We start from the raw sequence: 19,480 nt of genomic DNA, 5'->3' as shown, positions 1-19,480 counted from the left end.
CTTCTGTGAAGGTAAAATACCGAAGTTGCCTTGGAATATCCTCAGTAATTTCTATCTAAGTGCATGTGTACATGTTTGTGCACTTTGGCATTTTTGCGATACTAAGCGGGGAGGAAGTGGTATTGTCAGCACTGCTTTTCCATCCTTTGTGCGTTTCTTTTTTTTTTTTTCTTCCCAACTTATCCCGTCATTCCATGTTCTGCTAGTCCAACGAGACGACCTTATCTGCCGAGTTATGCCTTGATACCTTAAGTTCCTTCTTTGGAGCTTTCAACTACGAGGAAATATAAGTGTAGTGCACTGCATTGTATTCATCCCTGTTGCCGCGACGTCATGGATTCACTGCAGTCGGCGGTGAAGAGCGTTTTGCTTTTTTCCCCTCGCACGGTAAAAAATTATGGTGATGTTTCGGCTCCTCGTTCTAGTGGCCGCGAAGGCGAACTCGTATATATGGCGGAGGTGGCGGAACTGCTCATCACGGAGTTAATTAATGTACTTTCTCGTGGCCTATGCGAAGGAATTGATCTGTGGTCTGTTCTCGAGACTCTTAGGGTCGTGTGCGCCAAGATTGCGCGACACGAAAGTTCAAAAAGTCCACTGAGAAAGGCGATGTATCGTCTAAAGTTCTCTGGACAACTCGTGTATGTTGTGAAGTCTTCCTTCATGCAAAGCCCTGCAGATGTGCGTGTGCGAGCGCTACTGCGTTTAATGCTCAATCAGGGAGTGCTTTTGGCAGCGCTACAACTCATTGGACGGTGGAATGCAGCGGAATTAACTGCATTCTATGCGGAGCGGGGTGCGAGTATTTTGTGTGATATGGAAGGGAAGTTGTGGGATGCGTTCCTCCGCATTTGTACTCCCATTGGTGGTGTGACCTTGACACAAATTGTAGCCGGAGTGTCAGGAACGGCTGCTACTGTGAAGTTTGACTTGATGTTAGTTCCCCCGTGCGCGGATAACACCCGCCGTAATGCAAATGGACCGATGCATGGGAACAGTGGCGAAGCAATTAAATGGTTAGACAGCCGGCACGACACAACTACTGGCCATATCACTCCTTTATTTGGTGGTTGTAAGTCAACAGTGGGGACTGCGGAACGGAGAAGTGACTCACATGGCGTTTATGGGAGGGAAATGAGAGGGGGAAACAACAGCGGTGAGGCGGCTGATGTGGGCGATTATTGCAAAAGTGATGGGACCATCGCGGAAGTACGAACGAATGCCACAACTAATTTTACCGGTTCCAATTTAGGGCGCGCTAAAATGCTACTTGATGAGGCGGAGGTAATTCTCTTCAGGAAATGGCGCCAACTTGTGTCGGTCATGGCCGAACAGGAGGCGCTTCTCTTTGAGGCGGTCGACAGGGTGTAGCAAAGGTGTGTGTTTGTCTTGCTTCTGATGAGACTCCGTGGGTATATATATATATATATATATATTTATTTATTTATGTATTTCCCCCTCTCCTAATAACCCTGTTTTCTTTATTTTCTTTATTCTTTGTATATATATATATATATATTACATTTCAGGTTGCCTCATTATTGTTTGTGCCCCTGATGGTTGCGAGTCGTGATTTATTATGTTTTTTATTTGCGTTTCGTATTTTTAGATTTGCACCAGAGTAACTGCAAACCCTTCCAACGTGTGTTAAGCAGGAACTTATCCAACCCTTACTGGTTCCAGTTAGGAATATTCATATATTTACGTGTGTATTTATTTACTCCCTTCTTCACGAGCTATTTTTCATTTTTTACGTCTCATTGTTTTTTTCTGTAACGTGTGAAGGGTGTCAGGTGGGCGATCGGAAGGTCAGAAGGAGATAAAAAGGAAGAAATAAAGAAAGATACATCGGCTGGATCTTTCTCTTGTTTTTCGTTGCTGTCGACCCCATACTTCACTAGTTTAGTCGTATTTTCGTTGCAGGTACATACAAGAGAGCGGGAGCAGCAGAAGAAAAGAGAGAGGAAGGAAAAAAAAAAAAAGACAACAGGAAAAACAGTTAGAGTGTGTTCAAAATCCACGAATCTGTCAAACACACGTTTAACAACAACAAAAAAAGATATGAATGAAGGTTCTAGCAGAGCGCTACAAGGCATGTATAGGGAGCACCCTTTGTGTTGTGCGGCATTTGCAGCTGCTGCGTGTGGTTATGCCATGTATCGTTGCACAAAACTCCTTCAGGCACTTAGGAAGCGTGTGATGACGCAAGTGATGCTCAATAGTCTTGAGCACGGCATTGTACATTTGTTCATTCATCCCCGCTGGCCACACGGCCCTAATTGTTTCTTGCATTGCTTTAAGGTGGAAACCTTTCTTCGACTGGCGAAGATTTCATACATTGTGCACTTCATCGACGACCCCACTGTATCTCCTAACGGGAAGTTGCCATTCATCTTGTACGATGGTGTGGCAGTGGGTGATAGTGAAGTTATCATTCATTACTTGATGAACGAGTTTGATGTAGATTTGGATAATCAACTATCCGCTGAATCCCATGCTGTTGGTCGCGTCGTTACAAGGATGGTTGAAACATCACTCAACTATGGTTTACAGCGAGTAGTGTTGATTGATCACCCCGAGTTATTGGAAGGTGTGTTAGAGGAGGAATTCACACGGGATGAGGAGTCCACTCACAAAAAAGTGGAAGGCATGCGGCGCACGCTTGTGGAGGTTCTTGAGACCACTGGAGATTACCGACTGCCGCCGCTGGAGTACACACGCCAATTTCTTCAAGAGGTGAAGTGTTTGGATGTGCTTCTGCAGAAGAGTGCGTTTTTACTTGGAGACACCCCTACAAGTTATGACGCTGTGGTGTATGCGTGGTTGCATGTGGCGAAGACATTAATGGAAGGACATGAGGAACTCATCCCGGCTTTAGCTGTAAGTGAACCGTTTGCCAGTTACGTAGCCCGCATGACGAGTGCAGCTTTTCCAGATATGAAGTCCATCAGCGGGTGCAATCAATCGCATAGGTTTACCCCACACACGTGTAGACAAGGCTGTTCTTGAGGTTTTGACATTCATTTTGTGTGATTATGTGAGGGTGTGCACATGTACACGCAAACGTATAAATTATCATGGCATATGATATATATATATATATATTTGTTTGGGATTCGAGTGTGGCAACTTTTGAAGGTTGGTTACACGGCGTTTGGATCTATCCTTGAACCGTATTTACATTTTCTGAACTCCTTTGACGATAGTTTATATTTGTGTTCGTTGTTTTTTTTTCTTTTTTTGTTTTTGTATGTGTGTAATTTATATGGAAGGAAGAGAGAGGAATGTGGTATGGTGTGTGGTTTGCTTTCTGTCTCTACACGCAATGCTGAAGTCACTGTAGCAGTGATCGCTGATAGTGTAAGAGGATTTTTTTTAAAAAAAAGAAAGGAAAACAACCGAGGAACTCTGTGCGCGTGGTGGAGCGTTACTTCTTTTTGTTTTTTTTTGTGTTCTGTTTCTTATTCTTATTCTTACCATATTTAACGGGGGTCGGTGAGTGATTGAAAAGGGTCATATATTTCGTTTATCGCGTTGTTGGGGGTGGGAATTTGGGAGGATTAAAAATAAATAAAAAAAACACTCAAAAGGGGGAAATACAAAGAGAAAAAGACATGACACACACTTTTATTTATGATTATTGAGGTTCTGTTTTTTTTTTTTAAATAAATCTCTCCCCTGCGGTTTTGTGCTGTGACCCAACGTATCGGTCATATGCACCGTTTGCAACTACCAAAAAATAAAAATAAAAATAAAAAGGAGTATAAACACAAGAAGGGGGAAAAAAAAGAAGAAAAATTGAGCAAGTGGTGAATGGTGCTCAGTTTGGCAAGTGCAGAGAGGGGAGGAAGGAGATGTATAACATTTCTTTTTTTTTTTTTATTATTTGTTCATTTGCTTTTGCCTTTTTTTTTTTTTGCTGTTTCGTTACCTGCATGCTCTTAGTGATTCTACTGTCCTCTTATTTTTCTGCCTACGTCCACTCGTGTGTACCAGGAGGTATTTTCAAAGAAAGTTTCTTCTTGTTTATTTTTGAACGTTTCTGACGATTTGATTTCGTGCGGTGTCGTGCTATTTTTATTTTTTTTGTTTTCTCTTTTTTTCCTCTTCAACTTTGTTATTCTTTTCCCTTCGTGTGTTTTGTTCTCCTTTAGAGTTGTGTTTCCCCTTCAATATATATATATATATATATATATATATATACATTTGTTGAACTTACCAAACGTCGCGGTGCAGTAAATGAACTGACCGGCTCAAATGTTGGCAAAAGATGAATTGGGTTTGCATAAGGGGAAGGGAGGAGGGACGGTAAAACCAAAAGGAGTTTTGTCATCGTGAAAGCGTGAGAGAAAAGAGGAACAGAAAGAAAGGAAAAAAAAAGAGTGAGGTGAAATGGCAATATAATAAAATTAACGATGCACTGCATAAGTTACGTGTGCTCGCACGCGTGTTTATATATATATATATATATATATATTCCAGTTCCAGAATTTGACTTTCTTTTCTCTTTTTGACTTTCGTATTTTGGTTTTATTTTATTTCTTTTCATTTTCCTCCGTCTACCTCCTTTTCCCACACGCAGACACGCATACCGCTGTTTTGTTTTTGCGACGCATGGACCGCACACGCTTTTCTGCCCACCTAACAGCGCATTAGTTTAAACTCCCCTTAACTGAGCTTCCCCATCATTCGAACACGATTAAATAAATGTAAAAAAAAAAATTATATATATATATATATATATATACATACATATATGTTCGTACATTCCGTTCCCCATTTACTTTCGTTTCATTTCAACAGTTTCTAGCGATTCGTTTGCGCGACGACGTTTTATCCCTCCTTTATATATAAATGTGCATTCGTTTGTGTAATAGTTTGGTTGTTCTTTAGTTTACTGTTTGTTGATGCCATCCGAACTGTTAGTCATCTGCCTTTCTTTTTTTTAAAAAAAAAATGTTTATTTATTTGCCATATTTAGTAGTAGTGGCCCGACTAAACGAGGGTGGGCAAATTTTCTATGGATGTTAGCGCTGGTGTTGATGTCACATGTGTTATTGCTGTGGGAGTGGCCGTAGTCGCTTCGGTTTATGTGTGTTTGATGCGACCCACTCACAAGCGCTGGAACCATACTGGGAATGTAAAGGAAGTGTTGCAGACGGGCGATAATATCATTCGTTTATTTATTTACCCTCGTTGGCACTTGGGCCCCAGTATTTCGTTGCCGTGCGTCGCTGTTGAGACATTTCTACGACTAGCGAATGTTCCCTACAAAGTTCAAGCCACGTATGATGTTTTTCCCTCACCCACACGCACTTTGCCATATATTATACACGAAGGCAAGTGCGTGGCGGGTTGTACTGTAATTATTCAATATCTTATGGACACTTTCAAGTTGAAAATGGATGATGGGCTTGAAAGTATGCAGCACGCTGTCGGGACGGCTCTTCGCAACATGTTGTTGTATGAGGCACGCTTCGCCCTGCATCATACGCTTGCGCATCAAGCTGTGCTTTACACAGCGCCGTGTGCTCTACGCTGCTGGAAGTTTTCCGCAGCGTCAATTGCCTGCTTTTTACTTTGGTTTAGAAGACATGTATTGGGCACTTCCAAGTTGGCGCAACTGAGCGTCTTGCGTGAGCGATATGATTCCAGTTATTTGATGGACTTGGAAGCGGTGGAAACCCTTATCGGAGACAAACCATTTCTCTTTGGTGACCGTCCGACGTCGTATGATTGCGTGGTGTATGCGGCTTTGTTGCCTATTGTGAGAATGAAGGAAGCCAAATTTGTTAGTGAACCCTTCGCCTTTGCAGCTCGGAGTTTACTGCTGAGAGAATATGTGAACCGAATGACAAATGTGGCTTTTCGTGATTTGGAGCATTTGTGTTGTGGGGAGGAAAAACTATCAACCCGGGGCTCTTGTGTGTCATAAGTGTTGAAGAGGTGTACATGTTTGTGTGTTTGCATTGGGAGAGAGAGAGAGAGAGAATGTGTGGGGGATGGGAGGGGGAAAGCGATTTTTTGTGTAGGAGTGAGCTAAACATTTTGTAATAATCCAACTTGAGGCACCAGCGCAATGTATTGCGGGAGTGGGTGTAGTATTTGTAGTTTTTGCGTTATGGAGCTGCTATCGACACAATGGCTGTGTTTCCCTTTTCATCCCTCTTGTTTTTTTTGCTTATTTGCTTTTTCCGGCGCGAGGCGGAGTTACCACATGCATCTTAACGATGCAGCCGTGACTTTACGATTGCGTACAGGTACCTTCCCTCTTCCCCACCTTTCTCCCGCCTCTCCCTTCGCGCTGGTTGCGTTAAGTTTTATACATTTGTCTCCCTTAGCGGCACCTCAGTTGCTAAACCAATGGGTGCAAACATGGCCTTGACGGTACCCATGCGTAGGAGACAGATCCCCACTCTTAATATATATATATATATATACAACTACTGACATTGTTGGGTGTTTTGAAAAATGATTACGTCACATTACTTTCGCTCATTCATATGACTTGTCTACTTAAGCTGAGCATCGTTGCGTGTGCGGAATGTATTTTATTTCCCAACTATTTCTTTAAGCACACACTTTATCCCTCCTTCTCCTTCCATCCCTCCGCTCCGCTTCGCCGCTCCCCTTTTAAGCCATCTGATAAACTCTGAGGTGACGGAAGAAAATCACGTCTTTGTCTCTACGTGGATGCGTTTCCGCCGCATGTTTGAAGGTCGGCGCTTATACTTGCGATGGAGCTTCCGTTGTAGTAATTGTTTTGTATGTGCACGCGGAACATAATCTTTGACTGCTATTTGTTAATGTTTGACGTGCGGATTTTTTTTTCTTTTTGAGGCAATCTACGGGTTGTTTACTTGTGTTTGCCCTTTTTTTTTTGTGTGTGTGTGTGTTGTCAAACCCTTTTATGTCCCGCTCCACATCGTCCCACAGAGAAGAGAGGATGGCAGTATTTCCGCATTTTGTTTTTCTTTACAATTTCAGCTGTCGGAACCTTTCGTAAGTAAATAAATAAATAAATAAATAAAAGACGTATTCTCTTCCTTTTCCCTTCCACTTTTTCATCAGTAGTGTTTACTGGTATAGGAGATCGCAATCAGGAAGCAATCGTTTCTTCTTTTCTTCGCTGCACAGGCTGCGGAAGAGATAGTTTAAAAAAAAACAGGTATGGGGAGCAAAAATACAAAGCGGTGAGGGAAGCGAGAAATATAAACGGACCATTTTAAGTCTCTTCACGCAATTGAATGGATTTCGTTTCTCTTCCCGCCTTCCTGTATTGCTTTTGTTGTTGTTGTTGTTTGTTGTTGGGTGACATCATATGTTCTGGCGCTCCTGAAGGCAAAACTTTTTCTGAGTCCCACTATTTGTTCCCCCCCCCTTTCCACCGCCTCTATCCGTGGCCTTCCTTCCCTAATTCTCTACCATTTCTTTCACGTTGTGTTCTCCACACTGCCATGCCGTCTGCTTTTACTATCGCAGTGGTTTGTATCAGTTAAACTTTTTACTGTTCTCTAACAACTGCTGGGAAAGACTACGTATTTTGCTCAGTCACTCTCTCAACTGAATTTCAATTTAAATAATTAAATATACTTAGCGAAGGAAAGCAGACACATCAGAACACTTAGTGAGGAGCGGAAGTGGTAGTAAGATAAAGTCAGGGAGCATTCCAAGGGCCACATTTATCGTGTTTTGCCCGTTTTAAGGATAGGTGGGGAGGAGTGAAGTAATAAAAGGGATTACATACCACAGGAAAGAAAAGAAAAAGAAAGAGCATCACTTAGGATACGATGCTACGGCGTTCTTTTAACCGTCTCGCCTCACACCTCAGCAAGGCGTACCCCGTGATCGATCATACGTTTGACTGCGTGGTAGTCGGTGCAGGGGGCTCTGGGCTTCGTGCCGCAATGGGTGTTGCCGCCTCGGGTTATAATGTAGCATGCGTCTCCAAGTTATATCCCTCCCGTTCCCACACAATTGCGGCTCAGGGAGGTATCAACGCTGCTCTCGGAAATTGCGAGGAGGATGACTGGCGTTGGCATGTGTATGATACAGTGAAGGGAAGTGATTGGTTAGGTGACCAGGATGCAATTCAGTACATGTGTCAGGAAGCACCTTGCGTGGTGTCGGAATTGGAGAGCATGGGTCTTCCATTTCTCCGTACAAAGGATGGCTTCATCTACCAGCGAGCATTCGGTGGACAGTCTATTCACTATGGTGGGAAGCAGGCAAGGCGGACATGTGCGGCATCCGATCGCACGGGGCATGCGATGTTGCACACACTGTATGGCCAGTCCTTCCAGTACGGAGTGAATTTCTTTAACGAATATTATTGTCTGGACTTGATGGTGGAGGACGGCTGTTGCCGTGGCATTGTTGCGATGAGCATAGACGATGGTACTATCCACCGTTTCCGCTCAAAGTATACCATCCTTGCAACGGGTGGGTATGGTCGGTGCTGGTTCACAACCACCAGTGCTAAGTCATGCACGGGTGATGGAACAGCGATGGTGGCTCGTGCCGGTTTGGCCGCAGAGGATATGGAGTTTGTGCAGTTCCATCCGACGGGTATTTATGGACCAGGAGTTTTAATTACTGAGGGGTCACGAGGTGAGGGAGGTTACCTTATTAACAGCGAGGGGGAGCGTTTCATGGAGCGGTATGCTCCGAAAGCGAAGGATCTGGCATCTCGCGATGTGGTGTCGCGTGCCATCACTCTCGAACTGCTCGCCGGTCGTGGTTGTGGGCCAAAGAAGGATCATGTTCTTCTTCAGTTACATCACCTCCCACCAGAGCAGCTTCGCCAAAAGCTTCCGGGTATCTCTGAGAGCGCTCACATATTTGCTGGTGTGGATGTAACGAAAGAATCCATTCCCATTGTGCCCACCGTTCACTACTCCATGGGTGGCGTCCCCACGCTTTGGACGGGTGAGGTCGTAAACCCACGCAATGGTGATGACGATGCGATTGTACCGGGTCTCCTTGCGGCAGGGGAGTGCGCTTGCGCAAGCGTTCATGGCGCTAATCGGCTGGGCGCCAACTCGCTGCTGGACATTGTGGTGTTTGGTAAGTCGTGTGCCAACACCGTCATTTTTAACCTAACGAAAGAGGGACGGGCGCAACCCGAGTTGCGATCAGATGCAGGTGAGAGTTCCATTGCTGATCTTGACAAAATCCTTCATAATAAGGGTGATATCCCCGTTGCCCGCATTCGTGAGCGCATGAAGGAAACAATGGCTCTCTACGCTGCCGTGTTCCGGACGGAGGAGAGCATGCTTAAGGGCCAAGCAATCATCGAGGAATGCTACAGGGATTACTCACATGTTTTCGTCCACGACAAGTCTCCAGTATGGAACAGCAACCTCATTGAGGCACTTGAGTTACGGAATTTACTTTACAACGCACTCATGACAATCGCTAGTGCGGCAGCGCGGCGGGAGTCCCGTGGGGCCCATGCGCGTGACGACTACCCGGAGCGGGATGACCACAACTGGATGAAGCACACGCTTGCGTACATTAATGATAAGGAGGGTAAAGCGAAACTGGCTTACCGCCGTGTGCACAGTGAGATGTTGACAAGTGAATTAGATAGCATTCCGCCAGCGAAGCGCGTCTACTAGGAAAGTTATTTTTTATTTTTCTTTTTGTTGACGGCGGCATTTAGTGAGAGATGTGCGGATGTGCGTTAATAAGGAAGAAGCGTACGAATATTTCATAGTTACATTTCATGTCAAGGCAGACATACTGTGGCCGAGCCAATAAGGAGGATACAGATGAACCAGTAGAGAGTAGCGAATGTTAGAAGAATTTAGGCAAGGTATAAACGTATGATGGAGGAGGAAAGAAAGTTACGCACCAGTGGTATGACACGACGTGTTTTGTTTTGTTTCTCCTCCTTTCAAATTTGCGCCCCGTAGTTACATTGTGGTGGGCTGAAAGGACAACGACTGGTTCATGTTTGTGTGTGTGTGTGTGGGGGGGTAACAATGCGGATGCCAACGGGGTGACTTCAATTCAAGTGTGAGGGAAGCTCGTGAAGCATGTGTTGAAAATACCTCATGTTTCCACTAGTGAGGTTTGAAGCCAACCAAATTACAAACAAGCAACAAAAACGGTAGTAGGGAAAGGGAAAAGAGAAAAGGGGATGTTTACTAATATTCAAGTGTAATGTTCCAAAAAGTAATGAAGTGACTGAAACAAGTTGATGTTGTTGTTGTTATTATTAGGGTGTGGAGGGCATGCGAGTGGCAAGGGATGAAGTTATGCCATGGGGCGGGTCCTACTCAATGGAATTCATGCATATCATTGGGGTCGAATGAAATACATTAATAAGGGATCCAGTGAGGGAGTAGAAAGAAGAAAAAGAAAAAGAATTTAGGTGGGGCGAAAGCGAAATGGGAGGGGGGAGGAGGAGGAAGACGAAACGAAATAAAGAAGAAAACAGAGTTATGTATTTTACCGATACTCCATTGGCTTTGCTTCGTGCTCCTCGAAACCTTTTTTTTTTCTTCTCTTTTCTCTTCTCTTCTCTTCTTTGTTTTTGTTTTTGTTTTTGTTTTAATATTTATTTCAGTGTCTATTTGATGTTCACAACATACATTCATACATATGTGTTTGTTTGTTTGTTTGTTTGGTAATATTCATTTCTCGTCCCTTAGGTCTCTATGTTCGAGGGCATTAACGGCAGTAGTGGCTTGGCGTATGATTGGCTGTGGGTGAAGAAAACTTAATTTAATTTAAATGAAGGGGAGTGAAAGAGAATAGCCCACCACCGGAGTTATTTCATGTGAAGGAAATAAGGAAGGAACAAAACATTTGAAATGGCAAACTTTAAAAAAAAAAATTTGGACCAAGTCCACGAGAATTTGGGCTTTATTTAACTTCCTGATTCATGTTTTACGCACACCCGATCCATCGCCAGCACATGGTGCCCAACACCGATTTTTTTTTTTTTGAGAGGGGAGGAGGAAGAAAAAAAAAGGATCCGACAACCGAAATAAAATAACTAAATGTATAACATCAAGCAACCAAAAAAATAAAATAAAAGAAGAGAAGAGAGGTATGAAAAGGAGGAAAGGAAAAGCACCCCAAGAAACAAAGCCAAAAGAAAAGAAAAGAAAAAGAAAATAAAAAAAAAGAAATGAGAAAGTTCATGCAGGCGTTTAGTTTTCAGTGTTTCATTTATTTTTTCCTCCCCCATTTACAAGTTTACTGTTTTTACCTCTTCATTACCCTTTTTTTTGTTTTTTTCTTTCATTTGGTGCTGCTCTATTTTTTTATTTTTATTTTGTGTGTGTGTGTGTCCATATGCCCGTGTATCCGAGGGGGAGGAAAAAAAAAGGGAGGATTACTTAAATGTTTTTTTTTTATTTCTGTATTTTTGTATTATTTTTTTTTTTTTGGTCGTTGTTGTTCTTTTATGTTTTTTTTCTTTTTTTTCTTTGTGTAAAAAAGTAAATACAAATATGTTTATATTTATATTTAAACGGCTTGATACTTTTGGCACATGTGTGCATTTTAGATGCGCAAGACGGTTAACAAACGAAACGAAACGAAAAAAAGAAAAGAGAAGAAAAGAAAACAGGGAGAAACAAAGACGGAAAAAAGACGAAAGTAAAAAAAATAAAATAAAAGACGGGGGTATGTGAAGTTTAAACCGATTTTATCACCTGCAAGTCACATTTTTTTTATTTTTTTGTTCACACGGTTTTTATTATATATTAATGTTTATATTTGTGCATATTTGTTTCGTTTTTTTCCTTTAATTATTATTATTTTTTTAAATTATTTTGCTTCGTTTTCTCTCTCTTTTTTTTTTCTTCTTTCCTGTTGTTGTTGTTACTGTTAGTTTTTTTAACATTTAGCCACAGATTAAAGGAGGGGACGGGGGAACTCCGCCACCTACCGAAGGACAAAAGGGAAAGACAAAAAAAGAAAGAAGAAAAGGACAACAACAATTCTTATTTCACTCCAGCACAGTGGGTAAACGGGGAAGTGTAAATAAAATACATACGCGCATTAAAATATATATATATTTAGATATTAATATATTTCTATATATATATTAGTTTAATTTTAATTTAATTTAATTTAATTTGAGTTCGTGGTTTTATCTATTCGTTTCTTCACATATACAAAAATAGGAAAAAGCTGAGTGTGTGCGCGTGTGTACGAAGACTTTCGCCGAGTGAATAGAGACCTGTGAACAACAGCAACAACAAAAGCATTATCATTGTTACTATTATTATTACTATTATTACTATATATATATTAAAAAAAAAAATTATTGCTACTATTGGTGGTGACTAGGGCGGAAGTAGAGTGAAGGGCGGCCTCGCATTATTTAACAGTTTAGGAATGGGAAGTTTTGTGGTGCGTAAGTGTCGCCTTCTTGCTCTCATATTTTCCATCTTTTCCCTCGCCTTGACGGGGTTGACGTTTTTAACACCAATATTCGAAGCACAAGGCGAGAGGCCCGGCATCATTACATTATGGAAGTATGATATGGAAGATATAAACGAAAGCGCTGATGGAGGTGAAGAGGAAAACATAAATAATAGTAACAGCATTAATAAAAACGGCACGAGTCGTGCCACTAGGGCTGATGATAGCGTTGGTAAAAGAAAGAAGGATCAGCCACATGAAAACGAAGCGGGCGATACGGATGACATCATTCTCTATGAGGATTACTTTACATGCAACTATGGCCGTTTCCACATTCAGGTAGTGGAGGGCCTGAGTATTGTGGCTGCTTCGCTTAACTTTATGAACTTTTTCATGTGTATTTTCTTCTTCGGTACGCATAGTTTCCTGAGGGTACCGCTCGTGACGTATTTTCTGTTGGCGGCGTGCTGCAGTGGTGTGGTGTTTGGTCTCCTTTTGGATTGGTACAAAAATGAATGGTGTGACTCACAACCGTGCCTCAGTTGCTTAGAAGAAGATGGTTGGCAATTGGGATATGGATGGATGTTTCTTGTGGCCTCATCCAGTTTCTCATTTGTAGGCGCCGTTACTGCCATCATTTCCAGCTAAAATGTTCTGCATTTTGTATACGCACACGCACGTGTGCTTCCCTCCCCTTCTCTTCACTTTAGTTCATATATAATATGCGTTTATTATTATCATTATTATTATTATTATTATTATAGTATGTTAGTGTATACGTTTGGGAGTTTCAAATTCTAGTTGTTATTTCGTCTATTTGTATTACTCTTACCGACCCTTTCCCTTTCCCTTTTTGTTTCTATTTTTTGATTTTCTAAATTTTTGCTCTTTTTTTTTCTTTTCCTTCATTGATATATAAATATAAATATATTTATTGATTTGTATTTATTTATTTATTTCTCGTATTATTGGTCCTCCGCTTATGCTTCAGTATGGCGACTGTTGTGATGACATGCAGCTGCATATAAAAGCAACTGACTGATAGTTCCAAAGGCGGAAAGAAGGGTCGAAAGCAAAAGCACAAATTCCTTCATTGTTTTATTTAAACTCCCCTCTGCAATTTTTCTCATTTTCTCTCATTTACATTCGGAAGCCACCGTGTGATGTGAGACCCCGTCCCTTAAAACGAAAGAAAAATTTAAAAAATGCACATGTGTGCGCGTGTCCATATGAGAGGAGGAAAAAAAAAAAGAAACGCATGACGGTGGTGCGGCTTCGTTGTATTCGCCGCTAAAAAAATTTTGTTTTTTTTTTTGTTACTGTTGCCGGAACCGTCATCCCACACGCCAAAGTTGGTTCTGAAGAGGAAATGAAATGACCCGCCGGGCTGCCATTCGTACGGTGCGTTTAATTAAAAGAAGTCGAACAGATGAAGTGTGATTCTCTGAATTTCTATTAATAAATAATATATATATATATATAACTTCTAATTTATTTGTTTATACGCTTTGAAGAAGAATACGTGAAAACGAAACGAGGGGTTGATGGAGTTTTCCCTTTCTTCCTTCCATTCTTTTTTCCCCCGTTGAGGTGCGTATGCCTTCTTCTTTTTATTATTTTTTTGTACCGTTGTTATTTTTCTTGTTTTACTCTCACTGGGTACGCGTGAAAACCTTTCGCGGATCCATTTCCCTTCGCTTGCTTGCACCCCCTTTATGGTGCTTCTTATTGTCATTTATTTATTTTTATTTTATTTTTTCACCCTTCTGTTACACATGCTTATTTTTCTTACTTCCTCTTTCCCTCGTTTCTTTCTTTTTTTTCTTTTTTTTTTTAATTGTTTTCCCTCTTTATCCCTTTAACATTACCACATGTTGTCACGTATGTTTAGCTGCAATTAAAAATGCATTGGAAAAGTGAGAGGAAATGTGCATTAAATACTCACAGATATGCTAAAAAACATGACCATCAAATGACTACTGTTAAGGTTAAAGACACACGTGCTGTCTGAAATAAATGATGGCATAGTTTTGAATACATGGGAAGCATAGAAAATGGAGAATGCGGGACGGAAAGTACATTTGACTCATTGGAATAATGATGTGCGATCTGCAAAAAAAAAAAAACAGATGCAGAAATTACCTCATCGGATCCAGAAGGGGTGGGACAAATTAAATAAACAAATAAATAAACAACGACAAAAAAAAAGCGTGAAGTTTTTAAGTGTAGAAAAAGAGAATCGTTTCTTCAATTATGACACTTCGAGTGGTGAAGCAATTTTCCACAAAATTATTTCGGGCGTCGCAGCGACACACCTGCAACCCTAACCTTCTCATTCTACACACGCCAAAATAAAATAAAATGAGCCACTACCACCAGCAAATAACAATCCTCGACAGCACAAAAAAATATTCAGCCCATTACAAAAAAGTTTAAATATAAAAAAAAACAAAGCAAAATAACTATAAAACACATTCCCGTTCACAGTGTTCCAAAGAATCTGAATAATAGAAAGCAGACCCAAGATGTAAGCACAGATTTTTAGTCCTTTTTCTTAGCCATGCCATTTTCCCTGTGGTCAAGCACAGTTGGCCCACGTACACCTACGAAAAGAAAAATAAAGAAATATAATACATTGATTCCCCAGAGGTGGAAAACCGGCCAGGAAGAATTAGTGAGGGTAGAAAACATTCCGAAAAAAAATTAAGCACAACGGATATGTTACCATAGAGTAATCACAATTTATCTCTCTAAAATTCCGATAACACCAAAATCGAGCAGTTTCTGCAAGGATTAACCTTGAGGATCTGTAGAAAAAGGGGAGTGCTTCCGTATGCTTAGGCCACCGCGTCAACACATCTCAATACGGCTCGGCGGTTTGGTGTCAACCAGTGGGCGATAGTGTATAATTATGTGAATTGCTTAGTGAGTGTATGGGGAATTAGTGTGATGGGTACTGTGAGTATGGGCCGTTCATTCAAACATTACATTAGCGTAGCATATAAAGAAATAGGAAGGGGGAAAATTCATTTCGTTCCACAGAAACTGTGAAGCGGATTGCTTGTGATTGCCGTTGCGTGAGTGTTATTCTCATTTCGATAGGAAACAGATCACGAGAATTAGTTTCGCAGCTCAAACAGTATCCCACCAGTCCGAGATGATGCTACTTACGTGTCTTCGTGTTTGGGGATAATATAGCACGTTTGTCAATGTGGCATCGGATGCTTTCTGGAGGGGAGCTACCGGCTGGGGGGAGAATCAATTAAGGGAAAAATACATTTTGGTAGTGTGATGTATGCACAAAGCCATGCAAAAATACACATATGTTTTCATAACGTGTCTATTTTCATCTAAGGATTAGAAGTTAAAAACTGCAGAGGCATTCCTTAGTAACCACTCCGAATAATATATCCTTCCTGAATATAATGCCACCGTAGCTCACCAATGCGAATGACTTCTTCAAGCAATCATGATGTCGCAGTAGATGTAAACAATGACAAAATGATAACAAGGATAACCTGCAGGGACCTCAATCGACTAATGAGAATAACGATGGATGAATGAAATAGACTTGTTTTCACATACGAAGAGAAGAACGATTTTACGCATAAAGAATCTGCAACGTCTCGTACAGGGAATAAAAGCGAAGGAGTCACTTGATTGTAAAAAAGGGGGGAGGAGCAATATATGTCCTTCCTGATGTGATCAAGTAAATGTAAGTTTGTTGTGTGTATCCGTTTGAAGGTGTAACTAGAAACAGGGGGAATGAACAAAAATCGTCAGAACAGGAAGTGATATTGGATTGGCGTGGTCGATGTTTAATTTGAAGCTCTCCTCAGGCCTTTGCAACGGTTTCCCCACAATGCCACAGCCATTATGGCCACCACCGCAAACGCCTCGACTGTACTGTTACTGGTGGGTGTTTTGGATTTTCCTTTTTCAATCCATCCCTATCATCTATAACCTTTTGTTGTAGCTCCGCAGTTAAACGGAATACAGCAGATGGAGCGAGAAGCCCCCACCCCGGACTCTCCAAAAGATGTCAATTAGCAATCCTTTTGTTTTGATTTTTGTTATTCGTTTATTATTCTCTCCCCCTCTTTCTGTTTCTGTTGCTTGTTGACTGCATACCCCCTCTGTCTCTGAGGGTGTCTGGACTATTCCTGCGTCCGGTGCTTTTCCTGCTGGCTCCACTCTCGGCAATAAGGGGGGAAGTTGCAGAAGGGAGAGTGGGTTGTATGACTGTTTCCTTAGGTGAGGACTTCACCTGTGGCCGGCTCCGTTCAACCGCAATGAGAAACTGCGCCAGCCTTTTAGAGAAACATACATCCTGCACACACTCACCTTCTACCGCAAACCTGACACGTAACTCCTTCAAACCAGGGCAGCTCATCAAGTGCAGCGACGTTTCTTCGCAGTCGCCGCGTTGGCTGGTAACAGCGCGCTCTACCTTCATACCGTGCATCTTCTTTTGATGTAGGGTGAGGCCAGTTTTGCTAGCACACTGCCTTCCGCATGTCGGGCACACCAACATGGATGCTTTTGTATGCGGGGAATCAGTGGCACACAATTTTGTGCTCTTTCTGCATTTAAGCTCGACTCGCTCACCTTTGTGGAAAGCCTTGCAGTGTCGGATGAGGGAGTCCCTGCAACTGAGCACTTTTTGGCACACACCACACTGCACCTCGCCTTTTCCCGGGACGTCAACGTTTCCCTCACGGGCACGCTTACGAAGGAATTGCACCAACACCACGGTACCGTCCTCCGTCACTATGCTTTTATGTTTGAATTTTCTGTGTAGTGTCAGGGAAGAACGTGTACCGAAGCTCGCCTCGCACAGGTCACATTGAAACGGCAGCTTCCGTGTATCCTGAGAGCTGGCGCTGCTGGGGCTCTACCATCTCCTTGCAATGAGTCCTCGTTCTCTCGCCCCCTTTTCACGCGGCAACTACCGCTGCCTATGCCATGTATTGTTCTAAGGTGGTGTAGTAGTCGGCCTGGCACTGCGAATTTGAGGCACAGATGGTACAATGAAGCACCTGCGGTCTCATCGGGACTCGTGTGCTCGATGGTAGAGGAACGATCGCCACCACTGGAGGGGGCTCCGGGGGGATATCCACTGCAGGTGTTGCATCGCCGTATTTGATCCTCCGGAGGGCATCAGCTCGCACAAAGCCATGTTTGTTTACCATGTGCGTTACAGCACTCGAGCGGCATTGGTATGTGGCATCACATTCCGTACATTTGGTCGGTTCGGAGGTTCTCTGAAGAGTGCGTGTCGCAACAGTTGGGGCCGTTTGTATTGTTGGCTCCATCGCTGCATGTTGCGGGTTGCACCATCGGCACTGTGGAGGCACACTCGGGTTGATCTTTCGCAACATCCATCCATAGTGTCTTGAAGACCCAACCCGAAAGCGTGCCAGTGCCGTTTCTTCTTCCCTCGTCAGTTCTTCCTTATGTTTTGTTGGAAAGTGGTTGCCCGTGATACCAAACCTATGAGTGTTCTCATGGACTTCTTCCGACTTAAGCACTCGCTTCGCATAAGCAATGATGTCGGGGATCCATGTGTCTCGCAACTGTGGTAAATCTGCGGCCTTTTTGGCCATTTCATCGCAAACCTCATTCCGTTTCACGCCACAATGGCCAAACACAAATTGCAGTCGGATACGTATCTTCCTTCTCTGAACTTGAAGCAGAAGCCTCCATAGTCGTCTTAGAATTGGGTCCGTTACGGCTAGGGGGCCTGTCTGCAGTGCTGTTAACATTGACAGCGAGTCAGAGAAGATGGACAACCTGCTCGGTGTGGTTCTGTATGCCGGAAGCCATTTCAGCAGCCGTTGCAGTCCTATCTCTAATGCTACGCATTCCGCTCTGTAACTGCATGAGAGTTCCCCTGCTCCGGTTTTGGGTGCGCAAATCAGCGTGTTGTTTCTATAGAGCAGGGCAGCTGCTCCGGACTTCTCACCGAGGGACACGGATCCATCAGTCCACAATTCGTAGTGCTCTCGCCGCGGTGGCTCCTTCCCCCTCCGTGCAAAATGCCGTTCAATCCACTTTTCGGAAGCCTCCCTTTTGACATCGTCAGGGTCATCAGCGCACACAGGCTTTATCTGCGTGTGAAATAGCGGTCGGCAGCTGTGGCGGAGCGTCGATGTCTCTAGTGGGTGCTCGCGTGGCTCAATGCGGAGGTGGGGGTAGGACCGCATGATGCGGGAATGTAGGGCTCTGACTGGGTGTTTGCTGTGGTATACTTCTTCAGCACTGCGCCGCAAACATCCGCCTCGTGACTCACACATCAGCATGAATTTCATGCTGCGCACAAGAGTGGTCGTCTTGAGTGGCAGGAGGTTTGCTTCCAGCAGAGAGTCCTCTTTGCGCGTCCCATGCGGTATGCCGGCTATGATGCGACTGGCTTTGTGTTGTGCTGATGCAAGGAGGTCGCGACTTCGTTCCGAAGCGTCCCAGTACCATACCTCAATGCCATACATGGTGTGTGCCTGTACGAGTGCTAGATAAAAAGCTCTCAGTACTTGTCGTCTTGGCCCCCATGTAGAAGCTGAGATGGCTGCTATCTGCAGTAGTCGGAAGTCCATCTTGCGTCTCGTTTCGGCCGCATGTGTTGCCATCCCCTGCAGACACTGGAATGTTACTCCTAGAAGCTTCGGTGTCCTGTCAGCTCCTATTCTTTCGCCGTCCAGTTGTAATGTAAGGGGGTGGCGCTCTATACACCCGAAGAGTGTGCACTTTGTTTTCGCTACGTTGACAGACATGAAGTACTCTTTTGACCACTGTAACACCACGTTTAGACCGCACTGTAGTGCGTGGTTGATGACATCCCTCTCTGTGTGCCTCGCAAGTAGCGTTAGGTCGTCTGCAAAGAATCCGTGCTGCAGTAACGGCACTTCTGCAAGGCGTTGGCTCAACGAGTTCATGACAATAATGAACATGATTGGGCCAAGGACAGTTCCTTGTGGCACTCCTCGCTCAAATGTTCTGCTTCTGGAAAGCTTCTCCTTGAATCTCACTCTGCCAGTTCGGTTACTCAGAAATGATACGCACCACTTCACAATGTGGGGTGATACCTTCATTCTGTGCA

At 43.2% G+C, this 19,480-nt stretch overlaps 6 protein-coding genes across 6 annotated transcripts; 5 read left to right on the top strand and 1 right to left on the bottom strand.

Annotated features, from left to right (window-relative positions):
* Nucleotides 1–333: 333 nt before the first annotated feature.
* On the top strand, nucleotides 334–1,371 carry TbgDal_VIII6780 (hypothetical protein, conserved; the record flags this gene model as incomplete). Its single annotated transcript, XM_011777708.1, has 1 exon — nucleotides 334–1,371. One exon carries the CDS (start codon nucleotides 334–336, stop codon nucleotides 1,369–1,371), a length of 1,038 nt encoding a protein of 345 aa, XP_011776010.1.
* A 690-nt stretch (nucleotides 1,372–2,061) lies between these two features.
* TbgDal_VIII6770 (hypothetical protein, conserved) lies at nucleotides 2,062–3,009 on the top strand (the record flags this gene model as incomplete). The annotated part of the gene is made up of 1 exon (XM_011777707.1): nucleotides 2,062–3,009. The coding sequence occupies one exon, from the start codon at nucleotides 2,062–2,064 to the stop codon at nucleotides 3,007–3,009; it is 948 nt and encodes a 315-aa protein (XP_011776009.1).
* A 4,898-nt stretch (nucleotides 3,010–7,907) lies between these two features.
* Nucleotides 7,908–9,620, top strand: TbgDal_VIII6750 (succinate dehydrogenase flavoprotein, putative; the record flags this gene model as incomplete). Its single annotated transcript, XM_011777706.1, has 1 exon — nucleotides 7,908–9,620. One exon carries the CDS (start codon nucleotides 7,908–7,910, stop codon nucleotides 9,618–9,620), a length of 1,713 nt encoding a protein of 570 aa, XP_011776008.1.
* Nucleotides 9,621–11,140: 1,520 nt separating this feature from the next.
* On the top strand, nucleotides 11,141–11,449 carry TbgDal_VIII6740 (hypothetical protein, unlikely; the record flags this gene model as incomplete). The annotated part of the gene is made up of 1 exon (XM_011777705.1): nucleotides 11,141–11,449. One exon carries the CDS (start codon nucleotides 11,141–11,143, stop codon nucleotides 11,447–11,449), a length of 309 nt encoding a protein of 102 aa, XP_011776007.1.
* Nucleotides 11,450–12,357: 908 nt separating this feature from the next.
* On the top strand, nucleotides 12,358–13,032 carry TbgDal_VIII6730 (hypothetical protein, conserved; the record flags this gene model as incomplete). Its single annotated transcript, XM_011777704.1, has 1 exon — nucleotides 12,358–13,032. The coding sequence occupies one exon, from the start codon at nucleotides 12,358–12,360 to the stop codon at nucleotides 13,030–13,032; it is 675 nt and encodes a 224-aa protein (XP_011776006.1).
* A 4,310-nt stretch (nucleotides 13,033–17,342) lies between these two features.
* Nucleotides 17,343–19,478, bottom strand: TbgDal_VIII6720 (hypothetical protein, conserved, (fragment); the record flags this gene model as incomplete). Its single annotated transcript, XM_011777703.1, has 1 exon — nucleotides 17,343–19,478. A coding segment is annotated over one exon (2,136 nt), but the record flags the coding sequence as incomplete, so codon positions are not given.
* Between the last annotated feature and the right edge of the window lie 2 nt (nucleotides 19,479–19,480).

The sequence above is a fragment of the Trypanosoma brucei genome, chromosome 8 (genome assembly GCF_000210295.1).
Source record: "Trypanosoma brucei gambiense DAL972 chromosome 8, complete sequence".
Lineage (NCBI taxonomy): Eukaryota > Euglenozoa > Kinetoplastea > Trypanosomatida > Trypanosomatidae > Trypanosoma > Trypanosoma brucei.
The sequence above is the reverse complement of the archived record's forward strand: the minus strand, read 5'-3'. Positions and strand labels throughout refer to the sequence as shown.